The sequence below is a fragment of the Nelumbo nucifera genome, chromosome 6 (assembly GCF_055504915.1).
Source record: "Nelumbo nucifera cultivar China Antique chromosome 6, China Antique-T2T, whole genome shotgun sequence".
Classification (NCBI taxonomy): domain Eukaryota; kingdom Viridiplantae; phylum Streptophyta; class Magnoliopsida; order Proteales; family Nelumbonaceae; genus Nelumbo; species Nelumbo nucifera.
The window spans coordinates 23,012,683-23,034,854 of record NC_142654.1 but is presented as its reverse complement, the minus strand read 5'-3'; the positions used below and the strand labels follow the sequence as shown (position 1 = coordinate 23,034,854).

General features: G+C 41.1%; 1 protein-coding gene across 5 annotated transcripts in view; it reads left to right on the top strand.

Annotated features, from left to right (window-relative positions):
• LOC104612743 (SPX domain-containing membrane protein At4g22990-like) overlaps window positions 1–22,172 on the top strand; it is a 64,008-nt gene that overhangs the window by 24,945 nt on the left and 16,891 nt on the right. For all 5 annotated transcript variants that reach the window (XM_088890234.1, XM_088890235.1, XM_088890238.1 and 2 more), the window contains one exon: window positions 7,747–8,048. In XM_088890234.1, coding sequence (XP_088746360.1) covers window positions 7,747–8,048 — 302 coding nt within the window. The remainder of the gene's footprint in view (window positions 1–7,746; window positions 8,049–22,172) is intronic.

Below are 22,172 nucleotides of genomic sequence, written 5' to 3'. Positions count from 1 at the left end.
TTAGATCTAGTAACTTCAATGCCCAAAAAATACCGAGGATCTCCCAAATTCAGAGTTAAGAAATCTTTTGAGTTTACTGACCTCTTGGGTGTCATTACCCGTGACCACAATATCATCAACATAAACTATCGAAAAGGTCACCAGAGAGTCATTTCTCTACATGAACAGAGTATGATCAGATTGAGTTTGTGTGTAACCAAAGGAGACAAGAGCAGCCCTGAACCTCTTAAACCAAGCCCGAGGAGATTGTTTGAGACCATTAATAGATTTCTACAGTTTACACACCTTGCCTTGCATTTCCTTCCCATGCACCCCTGGAGGCAAAGACATATAGACCTCTTCATGTAAGTCTCCATTCAATAAGGCATTTTAACATCAAACTGGTGTAGGGGCCAATCAAAAGTAGCGGCTAGATAACAAAACTCGGACTGAGGTCATCTTAGCTACAGGAGCAAATGTCTCAAGATAGTCAATACCATACATCTGAGTGTAGCCTTTAGCAACCAGCCTAGCCTTAAACCTCTCAATAGATCCATCAGAGTGATATTTAATGGTAAACACCCATTTACAACCCACTGGTTCTTTCCCTTCAGGCAAGTCAACAATATCCTAGGTATGGTTCTTATGCAAAGCATCCAGTTCAGCTATCATAGCATCCCTCCATTTAGGTTTAGATAAGGCTTTCGGCACGGACTTGGGTATCACATGGGAAGAAACAGAAGCAAGAAAAGAGTAGTAGGAAGGAGATAGAAGGCTACAAGACAGGTGTTTCGAGATACAATGGGCTGTACACTTCCTCTTGCCCTCGCGGAGAGCAATAGGAAGGTCAAGGTCTGGGAAAGATGTAGATGGGTCAGAGGAAGGCTGACCTGTTACCTCAGTAATGATGGGAGGAGCAAGAGGCTCTTCTGTAGGAGTGGAAACAACTTGCCCATGTCTGAATCTGTGCCTTTGGTACCACCTTTGGAGAACAGGATGAGGAGGAATTATAGGAGAATGAAGTGGAGGAGGAGGAATAGGAATATTGGAGGTAGGTTCAGTGGGAGAAGTGGGCACCTCATGAGAGAACTCGAGGAATGGGAAGAGGAACAGCTGGAGACATAGCAAAGGGTTCTTCAGATTTCTCCCCCTCAGGAGAAATACTAAAAGAAAGGAGTTGACTCAGCAAATGTGACATCCCGAGATACAAAGTGGGTGCCACTAATTGGATCAAAATAGCAATATCCCTTCTGTGTGGAGGCATATCCTAGAAAAACACATTTACGAGCCTTAGGTTCAAATTTGTGCCTTTGATGGCTGTGAACATGCACATAGCAAGTGCGCCCAAAAACACGAAGAGGAAGAGAAAAAAGATCCTCATCCGGGAAGAGAAGGCTAAATGGGGTTTTGAAGTTAAGAACCCGGGAGGGCATACGATTGATCAAAAAGGTAGCAGTAAGAACAACATCTCCCCAAAATTTTATAGGAACATGAGATGCAAACAGGAGGGATTTGGCAACTTCAACCACATGTAGGTTCTTCCTTTCCGCCACTCCATTCTGCTGTAGAGTGTAGGAACAAGAACTTTGATGAATAACCCCAAAAGTTTCAAGATAGGCGGAGAGGGTTTTCTCAAAATACTCGGCATTATTAGAACGAAATATTTTGATCCGAGTGTTAAACTGGGTGAGGATGAGTTCATGAAATTTTTGCACAATAGTTGGTGCTTCATCCTTGGATTTCATGAGATAAATCCAAGTGTAACGAGAGTAGTCATCAATAAAAAGGATAAAGTACCTGTAACCCCCCATAGTTGGCAAATGATATGGCCCCCACACATCCGAGTGAACAATATAAAAAGGAGAAATAGATCTTTTATTGCTTACTTAATAAGATTGTCTACAATGCTTTGCTAGTTCACACGACTCACAATGAAGACTTGATAAATACACTCCCTTGAACATATCTAGAAACAAATGACTCAAAGAAGAAAGGGACAAATGACCAAACCGAAAGTGACATAACATGACTTTGTCAATAGACTTTGACAAGACTGACTCTAAGGCAACTCCATGAGGTGGTCCAAGAGCTCTATCCAGTGTGTCCAGCAAGTATATTCCGTTCGCCTCATGGCCACTCCCAATCATCCTCTGAGATTGCAGGTCCTGAAAAACACAATTAGTGGGAAAAAATGTTATGTTACAATTCATGGATTTAGTTAAGCTGCTAACAGATAAAAGGTTTGTATTAAGTTTAGGGACATGAAGGACATAGGATAAATAAAGGGTGTCAGAGGTCTTTATATCCCCTTTACCAGAAATGGGAGCAAGAGATCCATCAGCAAGGGATATTTTCTCTTTACCAAAGAGAAGGGTGGTATGAGCAGAAGAGATTAGACAGACTGGTCATATGGTCTGATGCACCGAAATCAATAATCCAAGGGATTTTATGATTACCTAAAACTGAAGCATGATTTGTAGAAGCACGAATACCTGAGTGAGCAAATGCTGATGATGATGATGTGTTGCCGGAAGAGTGAGATGAAGAAACAATAGCCTCCAAGTGATTTAGCAGCCTCTCATACTTTTCAAAATCCGCCTTCATTGCTACCAACTGCTTAATGGTTGATTTTTCTTCACTCTCCTTATTTCCTCCTTCAGGTACTGTAGCAATGTTAGCTATCTTAGGCTTTCCTGTCTGACTGCCCCTTCTTAGAACTGTTGTTATTCTTAAACTTGTCAGGTAGAAGCTCAGGATGAAGCTTCCAGCAAGTGTCCTTTGTATGCCTCAGTTTCTTGCAATATTCACATATTTGCTCCTTTTTCTCAGTAGAACCCTTTAGCTTTATTCCAGCATGTGCAAAGTGTTCTGTAGGTGGACTCTATAACTGAACCTGCCGCCTACTCACCACATTGCTTATCATAGCATATGCCTGGGAAAGAGTAACCTCATCTTTGGCCAGGATATTTTGCCTAATGATGTCGAACTCAGGGTTGAGTCCAGTAAGAAATTCAAACACCCTATTTCTCTCCACAAACTTCCTATACATTTTAGCATCATTCTTACTCTCCCATACAACTGTCTCCATAACATCAATTTCTTGCCATAGGGGTTTCAATATAGAATAGTAGATTGTTATACTCTTCTCCTGCTGTCTTAGGTTCTTCACGTCACTTTTCAACTTGTAGACTCTGGCTACATTCAACTTCTTTGAATAGGTCTCAGTAACACTGTCCCATATCTCCTTGGCCGAGGACATCCAGAGATAATGCTGACTTATATGAGGTTGCATAGAGTTGACCAACCATTCAATGACTGTATAGCTCTCCTGCATCCATTTCTCAAATTCAGGGTTTGTCTCTTCGGGTTTCACTTTACTACCTGTGAGATACCCGAGTTTTCCTCTACTACAGACAAATTCTTATAGACTGTGCCCAAGCAAGATAATTTGTCCCATCTAGCTTGATTGTGGTCACACCAGTCAAAACAGAATCTACCGAGCCGAGGCCGAAGACCAGCACTTGCTTGAACTCACTTCCGTATGGCTCCATTAATTAAACGAAAATCAAAGAACCAGAAATTTGGTCTATATAAACTTACTTGAAGTCAAACCAGAACCCAGATGCTTGAAAACTAGGGTTTTACTGTGTTCGGCTATTGGGGAGGAAGAGAGAAGATGCAACTGCTCCTACCAGAGCTTCCTAATCTCTTCCAAACCTGAACTGCCCTCTTTTAGGAGTCAAAAGACACCTCCCAAGCACAGAGTGCCACACCTAAAGCTTCACTTTTACCTGTACCTTTGAAAATCTCTAGTCGGCTAGGGTTTTGGGCAGCAACAGAACAACACCACTTCTTGGCAATATCCAACCAGATTTAAACTCTCCAAACCCTCTACCAACTAGGCCAGAGATCCTCTGAGCTATAGAGAACCTATCTCTTCATACACTCTCTTAATTGAAGGGTGTATGGGAAAAGAGGAAGAAGAAAAGAAGGAAGAAAGAAACTTGCTCTGATACCAAGATGTAAATCAGTCCTCAAAAATAGGTGTAAACTTGAAAAATTAGAGAGAAAAAGGAGGAAGAAAAGTAAGAGCAGCAGTACAAGAGAAGAAGATGGAGAAAAGAGGAGGAAGAAGAAGAATGGTTCGATTTATCCTTCCCTCTCTTCTCTAATCCTTTTTACTAAAAATTAATGTTTAAATAATTACAAGTATGCCCTTAAGTGGGCGGCCAGCTAGGCAGTAACATAAAGAGATCAAACAAAAAGAAATAACAGGCCCATTAAGAGAGGCCCATTAGCTAATAGGAAAATAGAAAAAATATTACAAGAGAAGATATTAGGACCCATTCTGCCTAGTCTCTTTACGGTTTTTCTGTATGGAAATCTTTTCTTCATGTCATATCTTGTATGGTGGCTACAACCTAGCAGATTGATATGAAATGTATTGCGCTCACTACTTCACTGACAGCCTCACCCTCACTAAGAGGACTATGTTTTATTTGCCTAGGGTTACCAGTTCAGGAATGATATTTTATCAATTCGATATATCATTGTTTCAATCTCTATCCATTGCTTAGCATCTTTTTTGCTCAGTCAAGGGTGACTTCAGACAACTAGACCTGCTGTTGCAAGTTCTAACATAGTGATGCGTACAATTTCCCCCTTTGTAAGTAGTAATTATCAATATACTAGAGTGGAAGATGAGGCAAATACACTTTACATATCAGAATAAAAACAGATTAATGAGATAGAGTATAAAAGTTTTGATATAAACTTTGTGAAAAAGAAAAAAGAAAAAATTTCTGCTAGAGAAGAAAAGAAGAAGAAATAGAAGAGAATGAAAGGAAGCCAATGAATCAGATCTGGCCGCCCCTTTCCTTTTAATTTCATACTCAGAAAAGAGGGTACTAGTACAAGTATGCCCTTAGTACTTGTAAGAAGCTAAAGAACACATTTAACTCAACATAAACTAATGGGCCTAAGGCCCAATAACTTCCTAACTAAATTATGTAAATAAAAATAAATAAAGTCGGTCCAATAACTTAATGCTCAATAACTCAACACTCCCCCTCAAGTTGGGAATAAATGTCACACATTCCCAACTTGCGTAGATCATGCTCCAACTTGTTTCTTGCAACCTTTTGTAAGAACATCAACAAGCTGCAAATCAAATGCAACATATGGCAAACAAACTTCCCCTAAAGTCACCATTTCTCTTATAAAGTGTATGTCTACTTCAATGTGCTTCATTCTATTATGCTGAACTAGGTTGTGGGCGATGTTAATTGCTACTTGATTGTCACAGTATAGCATCATAGGTTCTTCTGCTTCAATTCCAATCTTCCCTAACAAGGCACGGATCCAGAGGAGCTCTGAAACACCATGTGCCATGGCTCTGTATTCAGCTTCTGCACTTGACCTTGCCACAACTGTCTATTTCTTACTCTTCCATGAAACTAGATTACCTCCAAAAGAGTGCAAACTCCTGATGTAGATCTTGTATCATCTAGATAGTAGATACCCTGCCCAATCAATATCTGTGTAAGCCTCTAGCTTCAACTGTCCATGGTCAGCAAACAATATGCCTCTACCTAGGTGTCCCTTCAAATAAGAAAGTATCCTATCAATAGCCTCCCAATGCTGAACTCGTGGGGCATGCATGTATTGACTTACCACACTCACTGCATAAGAGATGTCTGGTCGTGTTATACATAAGTATAGCAACCGCCCTACTAATCTCTGATACCTCCCAACATCCTTCACTAGTTCACCTTCTGAAGCATTTATCCTGTGGTTCTGGTCAATAGGTGTATTAGCTGCCTTTGCCCCAAGTTTCCCTGTCTCCTATATTAGATTTAGAAGATACTTCCTCTGTGAGATGAAGATTCCATGCTTTGACCTTGCCACCTCAATGTCCAGAAAGTATCTCACCTCCCCAAGATCCTTAATTCCAAACTCTTTGTGCAGATTCTTCTTCAGCGTATCAATCTCACTCAGATCATTTCTTGTAACCAAGGTTCAAAATATCGATACGCCTGATATACTGGTATGGGCGTATCGAGCGAATCAATACTGTTTTTTTTTTATTTTTATTTTTATTTTTTTATTTTTTCTGAAACCGGTTCAGGGGGCCGGTGTAGGTTGCCTCCACCCCTTGAACTGGTCAGACCCCCGATTCACCCACTATAGGGGTGTATCGGAGGGGTCCCGACACGATACGTATCGGCCGATACGGGCCAATACTTGTCGGTACTTTGAACCTTGCCTGTAACTACAATGTCATCCACATACACTGTCAAAACTGACACCAGAGACCCCCTCCTCTTCACAAACAGAGTATGATCTAATTGGGTTTGAGTATAGCCAAAATCAACCAATGCTCTTCCAACTTGATGTGAAGAATGCTTTTCTCAATGGGGACTTACAAAAAGAGGTGTATATGGATCTTCCAGCTGGTTTCTACAATATGGTCAAGGGTATGTAGCTGCTAGTGATAGAAGAATCCGGATTGAGCTCATCTTTGCCATTGGTGCTAAAGTTTCTAAGTAATCTATGCCATAAGTTTGAGTATATCTTTGTGCAACCAGCCTTGCCTTATACCTTTCTATACTCTCATCTGCCTTGTATTTCACTGTATAAACCCATCTACATCCAACTGTCTCCTTGCCTTCTGGTAGATCCATAATCTCCCACATCTGATTCTTAACCAAAGCTTTCATTTCCTCCTGCATAGATGTCTTCCACTTAGGTTTGGAGAGAGTCTCACTAACACCCTTGGGTATGGACACGGAGTCGAGGGAGGAAAGGAAGGCCTGGTAGGAAGGAGATAGTCCACTGTAGGAGAGATAGTGTGAGATATAATGAGCAGTACACTTTCTCTTCCCTTTTCTGAGTGCAGTAGGAAGGTCAAGGTCATCTACAATGGGGTTAGTAATATCAGTAGGAACTAAACCATCAGAGGAAGCAAGGGGCATACTTGGATCAGTGTCAATCGAACCTGGAGTCTTTGAGGAGTCAATACCAAGTAGAAAAGTTTTGATATAAACTTTGGGAAAAGAAAAAAGAAGGGAAAAGTTTCTGCTAGAGAAGAAACGAAGAAGAAATAGAAGAGAATGAGAGGAAGCCAATGAATCAGATCTGGCTGCCCCTTTCCTTTTAATTATATACTCATAAAAAAGAGTGTACAAAGTATGCCCTTAGTAAGTTGGCTACTTTAAGAAGCTAAAGAACGCATTTAACTTAACATAAACTAATGGGCCTAAGGCCCAATAACTTCCTAACTAAGTTTTAAATAAAAATAAATAAAACCAGCCCAATAACTCAACAGATAGCATTAATAAGCACAATAAGGACTTCACCACAATGCCCAACGACACCTTAGTTCAGAACTTAGGATTGCTTAGATTAGCATCTTGTAGGATTTTCCTTATCAGTTTTCTACTAACAGAACCAGGGTTGGAAGGTGATTGAAATAAAGGATAAAAACTTTCTATTGCATGGTTGAGGTTCTGTAGCTAAGATGGTATAAGATTACCTGATCACGACATTCTTCTCCGTAATCACATACTGCATTTGAAATTCTATAATGTATCATGGTTTCTATGTAAATTGGCATTTCATTGGCTGTGAAAATTTGTAATGATAAATAATTTTAATATAATAGCAGATCTCTTTCAAGTTACATCAAATTTATGCTAGCATTTTTGGTAAGTAAATGTTTATTTCATTTCCTGTGACTTGACAAGACAATATTTTTCAATGTTTCAGATTGGGGTCTGCAAGAGCTGTTAACCGCCGTTATATCAGTGATTGTGTTCCACTTAAAATACGTATGCAGGCTTCAGCAGGTTTTGTTAGTGCAAGTGCTCTTGGGATGGCATGTGGTCCTGCTCTTGCTGGATTACTTCAAACTAGTTTTAAGATTTTCAATATCACATTTAATGAGGATACTTTACCTGGTTGGGTTATGGCTCTGGCATGGCTAATATATTTACTGTGGTTGTGGATTTCATTTAGAGAACCTCCTTGTGAGAGTCATGAGAACAATGTGCCACAGCATGCTAATTCTGGTATGTCAACTTAGATCTCTCACTACTTTAACCATGCCTATTCTGAGGTTAGGTATAATTTTGACCTACCATCTCTTTTCACAAATTTTAAGCCTTGAGCTCTTTAATGTTTTGGTATTCAACTATTAAATGATTAGTTTTTCATATATTTGAAATGCTTTTTTATCTTATATGACATCTCTCAAGTGCTACTTATTCATGTCCTGCTATATGGTCAGTTGTAGCTGCAAGTGTTATTTAATAGTTCTCAGAAAGTTATGCTATTTTCTACTCTCTAATTTCCACCAATTCAGTCTTTTAGGGGTGTGAGTGGAATTTTGTAAGCATATGTTTCTTTTTCCTGGAATGCCAACAACAAAAAATGTTGTATTGACTAGTATAAAATATATGAGATGCATATAAGTCAAAATGGCGACTTTTGTCTGTAGCTGTACAAGCTTCCTGAGGTATTTAGGACTCACCATACACATCTCTTGATTCCCTGTGATCCTGCCAGAGTTGTCAGCTATAGCTTTTAACTCTATTGATATTCATTTCAAAATATATGTACTGGACCTTAAAAGATGCATTGCCTCGTTAAACAAATTAGTGAGCCTCAAAGGGTCTGTTCCAAACCCCTTGCTTATACCAATTTCTGATTCTGTTTCAATCCAAAGAGAAGAGAGCTAATGTAGGTAGCCTGGAAAAGTTAAATCCCTTGATATTCATTTCAGAACTTACGTGTTGAACCTTGCAAGATGCCTTGTCTCATTAATCAAATGGGAGAACCTCCAAGTGCCTCTACCGGCTGCCTTGCCAATCACATTGGCTGGGTCTCCTACAATCTGAAGAGAGAAGCTTCCTGGTTGTATCCTGAAAAGAGTTTCTCACTAGTCTTTTAACTGACTAGTGAGAAAAAAAACTATTGATAAAATATGAGAAAAAATTAATCTGGATATTACAGCATCATGTCATGGAATGTGAAAATGGGAAAACAAACATATCATACAACTCAAAATTCTCTCTGATCATGGTGAATCATCTATATAGATTAATTAGCAATGAGCAGCCAAGATTAGTTATTGTTGAGTTTTGGGCTGATATTAATTTTTTTTTTTATTTACATAGCATAGTTAGGGAGTTATTGGGCATTAGGCCCATTAGTTTATTTTTTTAAGTTAAGAATGTTTATTCAGTTCTTACAAGTAGCCAACTTACTAAGGGCATACTTGCTTTGTACTCTCTTTTATTTGTGAATATAATCTAATGAAAGGGGTGGCCAGACCTAATTTTGGCTCCCATTCTCTTCTATCTCTCTTCTCTTTCTTTCTCAGCAGAAACTTTTCTTCTCTTTCTTTTATAGTTTTTATATCAAAACAGGTCTTCCAAACTTTTTCTACTTCAAAGATAACAGTTAGTCTTATCAAAGGGTTGACTTGGCCAGTGATTAATTTTTTTGATGTCATTGATTCTTTTAAGAAGCTATTAGGTGCTGATTTCTAATGGCATCTCTAGATGCTGACTCCTAGAGAATCCCTAGATGCATATTCCTAGGTAGTTCTTTCATTTTTTTTACTTATTATGCAGGTCCACCCTGTTTCAGGGTATATCCATGTCAGTAGGCATGTGTAACTGGCCTGATTGGGTATTGTACTGTCAATAAGTAGGGACCTGTAAGATGGTTTGATCTTAACATAGGAGACCATCTACAGCACCTGTAATATCTGTTGACAGTTGATCATCTACAGCACCTTTAAAGATCTTGTTTGTGCTGTTCAGCCGAACTGAGAAAAGGGAAAGAAAGAAGAGAAGAAGAAGAGGAACAGTGTCGAATTGAGAAGACTGTTCGTCTAACCCAGTCGACCATATGCTTAAACATTACAAAAATAAAATTACATAGACTGAAATGCCCCTGCATATGAGGAGATATACAACTAACACCTTACTTAGGGGAAAAGACCAAAATACCCCTCTTTAGTCGACTCTAACACTCCCCCTTAAGCTGGAGAGTATATATCATATAATCCCAGCTTGTTACATATATAGCTCACTCTTCCCGAACTCAACCCTTTTGTGAACAAATCTGCCCATTGATCACCTGTTCTCACATGTTCAGTACTTATCTCACCATTGATGACCTTTTCCCTTACAAAGTGGCAATCTACCTCTATGTGTTTAGTTCTCTCATGAAAAACTGGGTTGGATGAGATGTGAATTGCAGCCTGGTTGTCACAATGTAGCTTCATGAGTTTGCTTATTGAAAACCCGATTTCCTACAGTAGATTCTTCAACCATACTAGTTCACATGTAGTATGTGCCATGGCCCTGTATTCTGCTTCTGCACTGCTTCTTGCTACAATAACCTGCTTCTTGCTCTTCCATGTCACTAGATTTCCTCCCAGAAAGGTGCAATAACCTGTAGTGGATCTCTTGTCTAATACAGAGCCAGCCCAATCTGCGTTGGTGTATCCAACTACTTCAAGATCACCTCCTGGCTGTATAGTAACCCATGACCTAGGGCCCCCTTCAAATACTGCATAATTCTAAGAACTGCATCCCAGTGAGGCACTCGAGGTTTCTGCATAAACAGGCTTACCACACTAACAACAAAAGAGATGTTGGGCCTAGTGATAGTTAGATAATTCAGTTTTCCCACTAGCCTTCTATACCTTCCAGGATTATCAAACAATTCACCCGTGTCACTTCCCAACTTCACATTTAGTTCCATGGGAGTTTCAGCTGGTTTAGCACCTAGCAAGCCAATTTCTTCCAACAGGTCAAGAACATATTTCCGCTGATAGAGGTTGATGCCTTCCTTGATCTAGCAACTTCTATACCCAGAAAATACTTCAACTTTCCAAGATCTTTTGTTTGAAAGTGATTTTGTAGGAATGTCTTCAATATATCAATCCCAACTCTATCACTGCTAGTTATGACTTTGTCATCCACATACCTACTAACAAGATCTTCCCGGCCACCGAGTCATAGCTAAAACTGAATGGTCAACTTGACATTGTCTCATTCCAAACTCCTTCACCACTTCATTGAATTTGCCAAATCTAGCACGGGGAGACTATTTGAGCCCATAGATCACCTTCTTGATCTTACACACCTTACCATCCTCCCCCTGAGCAACAAACCCTGGTGGTTGCTCCATGTACATTTCCTCTAGAAGATCACCATGGAGAAAGGCATTTTTAATATCAAACTGAAAGAAAGGCCAATCATGCAGTGCAGCTAAGGAAATCAACACACGTATTGAGCCAGTCTTTGCAATTGGAGAAAAGGTTTCGACATAGTCTACACCATAAAGTTGAGAGTACCCTTTTGCAATTAAACGGGCTTTCAGTCGTTCCACTCTCCCATCTGGTGGACACTTAACAATATACACCCACTTACAACCAGCAACATGTTTTCCTGGGGGAAGATTGATAAGTTCCCATGGATGATTGTGATGAAGAGCAGAGAGTTCTTCTTCCATAGCTTTTCGCCACCCTGGTGAAGTAAGAGTCTCCTGAACATCCTTAGGTGTGGATAATGGTGTGGATATAGAGGACAACATGGTAATAAACTCATGATGGGAAGCAAAAAGGTATGATACAAAAACATAATTGGATATAGGATGTAGCGTGCAACTACGTTTACCTTTCCGCACCGCAATAGGTGAAGGGATGAGAGATCCATCCTATGGACGCCCAAAGATTGCGGAATAAGGGGCGAATTTCAAAAATTTTATCTCTCCCTTCAACTGGGAATCGTATTCCCTATTTAGAAAATCATATTTTCAAGGATCAATCTTGAACCATAAACTGAACCAGATCTGAACCAAAAGGAGTGGGAGAGGATTATACCTGATACGGAGAAATACTATCTCCCAATGGAGGTGTTCACGCCCAAGGAAGGATCCAAAATCTGCTCCCAGTGAAGATGGCGCAGTGAAGGATGGAGCAGAATCAGCAATGTTCTTCAAAAGAACTTGACCCTTCGCAAGAATCAACTGGACGGCTTGTGAATACAGCTCCAATCAATCTTTTCCCAAAAGATTGAAATCAAGATCCAATCTTGATTGCTCCCAAGAACTGGAGATCGAACTGAAGGAATGGCAATGGCAGGAAGGTGGCGGCAGAAGAGAATTCGCAGTATGCAGGAAATCTCTTAATCTCTCTTTCTCAAAGAGAAGAATGCTATTGATGTTATTGTGTTTTTCAAGGCTGCCGTCCCCTTCCCCTTTTATAATCTTAAAGGGATCAGCTCCTAATCAGATTAGGAGTTGCTAATCCAAATCATATTTGGGTTAGAAGTCCCTTAGTGATAAGGGATAATCCTTATCTTATCTGCAGATCAGATCAGCTGTCTCCTAATCTAATTAGGAGGTTTCCAGATCTAAATCTTATTTAGATCTTGGACTCTCTGAGTGGATAGGGTCTAAGCCCAATCCTTTTAGCTGACCCACTTCAGAATTCGCCCCCTTTAGATGACTGATCAAATCAGCCCAGTTCGAAATGGGCTTAAGGCCCATTTAAGGTTATGTACTCAAAAACCTTCCAAATTGCTGCCCAGTTGGGCTTCCTTGTATGGCGTGGGACCCAAGCATTGATCTACACATCAGCCACATGGGTTCAGCCCAGCCTTTGTTACAAGGCCTGGCCGAATGCACTGCTGAAGACAGTGTACCCCCTGAAACCCATCAAATGGGCTCTATGGGCCCAACACTAAGTGGTCCCTGGGCCAAGCCACCTTGTAACACCCAGGGACTGTGGGCAGATGCAAGATTAGCCCATCAGGTGTTATCCTCAATGGTTTTACACTTAACCTCTCAGCCCATAATGATCATACACTGCCCGACAAGAGAGGACCTCTCCCTCGGCTGCAAGGAACAGTGTTGCACTCTCCACTCATATGGATCCCGGGAATTAAAACCTTCTTGCAAACATTTTGGAAACCATATATACTTTTATATTTTATATAAAATATATTTTGCAAAACAAATCTCAACGGTTGAAATCGGCTGCCGGCAGTCTTGGTTTCCATCAGAGAGAGTGCATCCCCGATCATTACCTTTGTCCGACAAAGGGGCTGATCCTGTCACCATGATCACCCACTCAGATGAATTCTCGGACTGTCCCAACATACCCAGGTTTTGACCCCCGCTAAGGATCTCACTGATTGGTACATCAAAGATAGCCCAATCCGACACCTAGTGTAGTATCATAATCGAGTCTAGGGGTCGGGTATAACTTTCCAGTTTTGCCCATCAATCTCCAAGGTCCAGGGCAATACTGGAAATCTGGTCCAGTTCAAAGATTCAATTAATCCTACACTGTATGTTTCTAGGGTCTCACCCTGGCAGTTGAGACAGGCCACCCCAACCGACTTGGTGGCACCACAGTGTCAGCCTTGTCAGGATAGGTCTCCCCAGACCGACCCACTGGCTGTGAACATTCTAAACTAACGCGAGTCTCATTAAGTGTCCAGTTTAAGGGTATTACATAGAAACATACCAAGGGAACATGAATCAAATATGTATCTTTATTCATTTACAATAAACTCATAAAGTACATCATTCTGATTGAAGCTAAGGGCATACAAAACTGTCTAACAATAGGAAGGTCAAGATCATAAGGCAATTCAGTTATGGAAAGAGTTGGAAAAGCCACCGGAGTAGAAGGTGGTGGAGGTGCTGGCCTCTACACTTGATGAATTGGTGGTCTTTCAGTACTCTCTTGCATTGGGGAAGGTGTAGACTTAGGCATAATGGGAACCACCGGGATAGAATTATCAACCAGAAGAGGAAGAGGAACCTCTGTAGGAGAAGGGATATCAGAGGGAGAGAAGTATGGAACCGATTCAAAAAATGTAACATCAGGACACACAAAGGATTTTCGAGTAATGGGGTTGTAGCATTTATACCCTTTTTGGGTCTTGGAGTAGCCAAGGAAGATACATTTAATGGAACGAGCATCCAACTTGTCTAGCCCAGGACCAAGATTCTGAACAAAGCACACACACCTAAAGATCCTAAGAGTCAGAGGATATGGAGACAAAGTGGGAAATAAGATAGAGAACGGAGAACGACCATCCAAAATAAATGAGGGCATGTGATTAATGAGAAAACAAGCAGTCAAGACTGCATCACTCCAGAAACATTTAGGAACATTTATATGATGAAGGAGAGACCAAGCTGTTTCAAGTAGATGTCGGTTCTTCCTCTCAGCCACCCCATTTTGCTGAGGGGTGTGAGCACAAGATGTCTGATGAATAATACTATGTTGTTCCAAGTATTGCTGGAATGAAGAAAATACTCTCTACCATTGTCGAAACGAAGAATTTTAAGTGAAACATCAAGTTGTGTATGCACTTCAGCATGAAACTTTTGGAAAATGAAAAATAATTCACTTCTTTCTTTCATTAAATAAAGCCATGTCATTCTTGAACAACCATCAACAAAGATAACAAAATACTTGTAACCATTATAAGACTCAATTCTGATTGGACCCCGAACATTTGAATGAACTAAATCAAAAGGACTCAACATACGACTATCAACTCTAAGACTGAAGGAAACCTGATGGTGTTTCCCATACTGACACAACTTACACTATAAAGATGACAGACGACTCAATGACGGAACAAGAAGCTTGAGAGCTTTAAGAGATGGATGGCTGAGTCTACAATGCCACTGAAGAGGAGTCAAAGAGGTTTGAAGTGCAATCATAGATCCACCATCGTCAAGATAATACAATCCGCCAGTTTCATGCCCTCCTCTAATCTTCTTCCCTGTCGTTAGATCCTGAAAAACACAAGAGGAAGGGTAAAATGTGATAGAACAATTGAGGGATTTGGTTAGTTTACTAACAAACATAAGATTGAAAGGAAACTTGGGAACGTATAAAACAGAAGTCAAAGAAAGAGATGTTGTGTTAACATTACCAACACCATAGATGGGGGAAGTAGATCCATTGGCAAGGATAACATTATTTGATGTAATGGTTGGAGAAAAGGAAAACACACCTGGAGTCCCGGTCATGTGATTAGAGGTTGCAAAGTCAATTATCCAAGGTGAAGGTTTGGATGCTAGGCAAGCTATACTTGAATGAGCAAGGCTGGCAGTATTCTGATGTGAGGTGGTCTGAAGAAATCTCTCATACTCCTCTCTTGGAATACTCATCATCTCCTTCACTACCACCAACAACTGGTATTCTGATGTGAGGTAGCCTGGATCAACTGGTTGAATATCACTGACTTCACTACCACCAATAGCTGCATCATTAGCCCATGTTGATGGTGGGCCATGCAAATCATAGCAGAAGTTAACTGTGTGTCCTTCTCTCCCACAATGTGTGCATTTTCTAGTAGTGCTCCCTCTTCCTCTGCCATGGCCTCCCTCTGAATCACGACCTCCTCCACTACCACGACCACCCATAGGGTTACCACGGCCTCCCTTAACTGTACGACCACCTCCTCTGTGTCCATAAGAGCCACCTTGAGTGCCAACAAGTGCTGATCTGTCGGAAGGTATGTTACACTCTGTGGGGGTGAGAGATATCCTACGGAGACGGTCAAACACTTATTCTAGAGTAGGGTGAGCAGACCCATCCAATATCTATGCTCTGACAGGTTCATATTCTGCTTTCGGTCCCACCAAGAACCGAGTAACATCTAGCTGTTCTCTTTGCTGCTGCTGAACTTTGACGTCCGGAGTCAAGGGATGATAGACATTAAGTTCATTCCGAAGATTCTTCATACTGGTGTAATATTCTTCAAGAGTCTGATTTCCCTGCTGCAAACTAAAGTATACCTGATAAAGCTGATAAACCCTTGTGGTGTTGTCTTGTCCAAAATAGAGTTTCTTGGCATGTTCCCATATATCCCTTGCTATATTTAAAAGCACGAAATTAACACTGATTCTAGGCTACATACTGTTCCACAACCATGTCATAATTTGAGCATCCTCTTTCTTCTTTCTAGCCTTCAGAAACACCTCCACCGACTTGGCCCACGGAACATAGTTTTACCATTAAGTTTGATGGAGGCCATCTAGGCCATCTAGACACTCGATTTCTGGTCACCACTCACATCACCCATCGAAGCCATTTCAGTCTACAAAGTCGGTTCTGCCCGTCACACACAAAAAACAGTTCCAACCACTGCACTACAGTTCGTCAGCTACCACACAAACACACTTGCAATCACCACGTACTTGCCTTAGCATACATTTGGCCACTTCAAACACCACTGTACTGCTAACATGCAGATTTAAAACCACAAAGAATCCCTCTTGAAACTGCTCATTAAAGGGTTCAAACCACCACAACTGCACCTACTCGACCACCACAGCTGTCACACACATGGTGGCAGCAGTCCACACGAAAAAAAACCCTTTTTTTCCTGTTCACTCGACTGCTGTACTCTTTCATTGTCACCAGAAGTCAAGCCTCTGAAACCCTAGAGGTTGCTGTAGGAATCTGGGTTGTGCCGCAGTCTTCTACCCCAGATTTCTCGCACCAGAAAAAACGAACAAAAAGAACTGAGAAATGTTAGCTGAGGAAGCTGTAATCGACTGCTGTCAATGGCGCTCTGATACCATGTTTGTGCTGTTCAGCCGAACTGTGAAAAAGGGAAAGAAAGAAGAGAAGAGGGAGAAGAGGAAGAATAGTGTCGAACTGAGAAGACTGTTCGTCTAACCCAGTTGACCATATGCTTAAACATTACAAAAATAAAATTACAAAGATTGAAATACCCTGCATATGAGGAGACATACAGCTAACACCTTACTTAGGGGAAAAGACCAAAATACCCCTCTTTAGTCGACTCTAACAGATCTGTTGCAAGTTGAAGGCTGGAAGGGCTAGGGGCAGACCAAAAAGGGTTGAAGTCGTAAGAAGTGATTTAAACTCTAATAATTTAACAATGGATTTGGCACTAAACAGAATGGAATGGAAAAACAGGATTCATGTAGCTGGCTCCATATAGTTGGGATAAGGCTTAGATATTATGATGATGATTAGACTGGGTTAAGCCCTTATTCCCTGGTTGTTTTAATGCTCTGAATATTCTGAACCCATTTCTAACCTAAATCAGCATCCATTAATAAAGCAAAAGCTTTGTGTTTGCTGAAATAGAGCTGTCGAATGAGAGGAGAAGAAGAAGAAGAAGAAGATATGAGATGGGCGGCAGAATGTTCTCAGCCAGCCCTAATCTATTATATATAAGAACATTACATAATGTTACATAAATAGACCAGAATGCCCCTGATTAGTGATGGGACACCTAGTCAAAATAAACACTAAATAAGATTAGGTCCAGTAACTAAGGCCCAATAACTAATGACTTAAGACCCAACAAAGATAAACATACAAATTAAGACTGCCGAACCAACACTCCCCCTCAAGCTAAGCATGGATGTCAATCATGTTTAGCTTGCCAAGTAAGTCCACGAATTTCACTGTAGCTAGCCCTTTAGTCAGAACATCTGCAATCTACATCTCGGAGGGAGTATAAGGGATGCAGAGTTCTCCTGAGACAATTCTTTCTCTGACAAAGTGACGGTCTATCTCAATATGTTTCGTTCTATCATGTTGCACTGGGTTATTTGCAATGTTGATGGCAGCCTTGTTGTCACAGTACAACCTGAGAGGACACTCAATCTTTATTCCAAGTTCACCAAGCAGGATCTTAAGCCATAAAAGTTCAGCAACACCATGAGCCATAGCTCGATATTCGGCCTCTGCACTAGATCTAGCAACCACATTCTGTTTTTTACTCCTCCATGTAACTAAATTTCCTCCAACAAAGGTGCAGTACCCAGAAGTAGACTTCCTGTCCCCAACAGAGTCAGCCCAATCTGCATCAGTATATCCTTCAACTTCAATTTTACTGTTTTTCCTGAACAAAATCCCTTTCCCCGGGCAAGACTTCAAATATCTGAGGATACTTTCCACAGTTTTCATGCGAGGGATTTTAGGAGTGTGCATGAACTGACTGACAACATGTACAGCATAAGCAATGTCAGGGCGAGTGAGGGACATGTAAATCAACTTCCCCACCAGCTTTTGGTATCTTTCCTTATCAAGGTAGTCCTCTCCTACTGACTCCTATAGACCATGATTCTTTTCTATTGGAGTATCTGCTGGCCTACACCCCCTCTTTGGATCTTGCAACTTCAATCCCAAGAAAGTATCTCAGTTGGGCCAGGTCTTTGATCTCAAATTCAGCAGCCAAGACCTCCTTTAGTCTTTTAATCTCTTCCTGATCATCCCCTGTAATTACCATATCATCCACATAGACAATAAGTGCTGTAAGTTTGCCATTTCTCTTCCTTATGAATAGGGTATGATTTGCCCCACTTTGAGTGTAACCCCCTTTCTTCATGGCCCCACATAGCTTCTCAAACCAAGCTCGAGGGGACTGCTTAAGGCCGTATAGGGCTTTTCTCAGTCTACATACCTTCTTGCCAAACCCATAACCTGGTGGAGGATCCATGAACACCTCTTCATGCAGGTCGCCATTCAAGAAAGCATTCTTCACGTCCAACTGATGTAGCTCCCATGAGAAATTTGCAGCTAATGATAATAGAACTCGGATTGTGTTGAGTTTTGCCACCGAAGCAAAGGTTTCTTTGTAGTCAATCCCTTCTTTTTGAGTAAACCCTTTTGCTACCAGTCTAGCCTTGTACCTTTCAATGGACCCGTCCTCCCTATGCTTCACAGTGAACACCCACTTGCCTCCAACAGTGCCTTTCCCTTCTGGTAGATCCACTAATTCCCAAGTCCCTGCTTTCATTAAGGCCTTCATTTCTTCGTCCATAGCCTATTTCCATTTTGGGTCAGATACTGCCTCAGAATACCTGGTAGGAACATGCACAGAAGAGAGAGCAGACACAAAAGAACAATAACGAGGAGACAAATGTGAGTAAGACACAAAATCAGCAATGGGGTGTCTAATAGTACAAGAACGAGTAGACTTTCGAAGGGCAATAGGAAGATCCAAGTCAGAGAAACTGATAGGATTACCTTGAGTTTCTGAGACAGGTTGATTCGAGTCCAATTGGTTGCTGTCATGAGTTAGAGGGCCCTTCTTCCTTCTGTTGTAGGTGATTCTGATATCTCTTTGCAGCCTGCTGGAGTCTTCAGTAATATTTGCAACATCACTAGTAGTAGCTGGTACAATGGGAGCCTCACTAGATTCACCCGGGATACCACAACTAGGTGGATCAGGAGGAGAAGATGGAAGGCCTGAGTTAGAGAGAGGCACAAAGAATGGGGGAACAGAAGAATCCTCTTCCATCCCACTAGTCTCCCCCTGAAGAGGATTCTGGGAAGAATGAAAATAGGATTGAGACTCAAAGAATACCACATCCTTTGTGACATATTTTTTCTTGGTGACTGGATCATAACACTTGTATCCCTTCTGAGTAGGGGAGTACCCCAAAAAGATTCCCTTTGTAGCCCTAGGATCCAATTTGGTCTTCTTTGGATCCTTGACATGTATAAAGCATACACAACCAAAGACTCTCGGTGGAAGAGAAAAGTCAGGAAGATGAGGGCAAAGAACAGAGAAACGAGTTTTCATCCCCAATACCTTGGATGGCATTCGATTTATCAGATATGATGCAGTAAGGATTGCTTGAGACCAATAGTTTTTTGGAACTTTGTGCTGAAATAGTAAGGCTTGAGCAGTCTCCAATAGGTGCCTATTCTTGCGCTCAGCAACCCCATTCTGTTGGGGGGTACTTGCACAAGATGACTGATGAATCATTCCAGCATCCTCCATAAACAGATTCAAGGACCTTTCAAAGTATTCTGCAGCATTATCTGACCTGAATTGTTTGATCTTCGTGCCAAATTGTGTTTCTATCATTTTGCAAAATGTCATGGTTACCCGCAACACTTCTTCTCGTGCTTTTAATAAGTAGATCCATGTGCATCGAGAATAGTGATCAATAAAACTGATAAAGTACCGAAAGCCATCAACAGAAATAATGGGAGAGGGGCCCCAAACATCAGAGTGGACTAAGTCAAAAGAAGTTTGAATTTCATTACTCGAAGTTGAATAAACAGTTCTACATTGCTTTGATTGTTGACAGACTTCACAAACTAACTCTTGACTTGAAACACTTTTGAATAATTCTGGAAACAACACTTCCAATGATGAAAACGGTAAATGACCTAGCCTAGCATGCCACAGATGTAACCTAGCTATTGACTCCACATTGGACTGACTACTAGTAGCAGATGTTTGTAAGGCCGAACTGATGTCTGCGTCAAGGTAGTAGAGACCTCCACACTCATGACCACTCCCAATCGTTCTCTTCGTCAATCTGTCCTGAAAGACACAATGAGTAGGCCGAATGTTCCACAGACTGTTCAGCTAGTTTAGTTTGAGTATCAACCTGCATCTCTTTTCTTCTCACCTCTTCATTCCTCACAAGGTAGTAAACATGATGTAAGTTTGGCATTTCATCCCTTCCCAGAATTTGGGACCTTATGCTCTTATATATAGGATCGAGGCCAGCCAGAAATTTAAATGCTCTACCCTCTTCAACTTGTTTGTCATGCTTTTCCTTGTCTCTGGCATTCTCCCAATCAATAATAAGGTGGTGATCTAACTCTTCCCATAGTCCTTCTAGTGTAGCAAAATATGTTGCAACACTCATATCTCCTTGCCTCAAGGCAGCAATGTCTTGATTCAGTCTGTAAATTCTGGCATTATTCTTTTTCTGCCCATAGGTTTTAGAAACTTTTTCCCATATCTTGGCAGCCGTGGAGAAATGTTGAACAGTCCTAGCTACTCTTGGAGTCATTGAGGCAAGTAGCTAGGACATAACTGTAGCATTCTCCTTGCGCCAAGCTGCATATTCAGCACTCCCCACTTCGGGTTCCTTCTTCTGCCCATCCAAGTAACTAGTGAGTTCCCGGGATGTGATGAAAAGCATGGCTGAGACAGACCATTCTTTGAAGTTGTACTCATCCAACAACACACTTGTGATCTGTAGGCTGTGCAGATTTGGATTCTCCAAATTAGTAGACCTCCCACAAGCCCTAACATCTCTAGAAGACACTTCCCCGGATATGGAAGACATCTTCTCTTACTCGTAAATCTCAAGACTGTAAACACAATATATAGTGGAACTGATTCACACTTATGGAATTTTCTGCACTGTAAACTCAGTCCTGAGACCCCGACACAGAGCTGAAACACCGAGTACTACACTGCACACTGTGCCCTAATTGCTGCTGTCACAGATTATAATCTGTTGTGCTACCTTCTGTTGTGTTCTAATCACTGCTTCCGCAGCCTGCAACTTGCTGTGTTGGCTTCTACTGTGTGCTAAGCACTGCTATCGCAGGTTATAACCTCACCCACGAACAGTTCTAGGACTGCTGAGATTAGTCCTTCCGCCTAGATCTGTTCTACACAGATCTATCTTAGCCGAATGGCTATAGTCTGCTGTACTGCGTCTATTAGGGCATCAGCCTCTGGGTCTAACTCCCCTTGGGCCCTACAACCAAGGGAAACCCTAGATGAAGGTCCAGCTGTGTTCTACGACCAACCCTAGGGTTTCTTTGCAGCAACCAAAAAGAAAAAAAAGAAGTGAGAGAGTTAACTGCGAGTAGAAGAAGAGGCGGCTGCTGTAACCAGTCGAAAGATTAGTGCTCTGATACCATGTTTGCTGAAATAGAGCTGTCGAATGAGAGGAGAAGAAGAAGAAGATATGAGATGGGCGGCAGAATGTTCTCAGCCAGCCCTAATCTATTATATATAAGAACATTACATAATGTTACATAAATAGACCAGAATGCCCCTGATTAGTGATGGGACACCTAGTCAAAATAAACACTAAATAAGATTAGGCCCAGTAACTAAGGCTCAATAACTAATGACTTAAGACCCAACAAAGATAAACATACAAATTAAGACTGCCGAACCAACACTTTGTTATCCAGATACATAAAGGACATGGTTGGACAGTGTTTTAGATACAAAACTTAAACTAAAGATTGAAGTATCTGGTAAAGTGGCTATATATGGAGCCCTTGCACAAGTATCTATCGTAGTCCATAGGCATTCTTCATTCAGAGCGTGCAAAAAAGAAAAAGAAACCCCAACTTGGTAATGATAATACTCAGAATAACTCTCACTCCT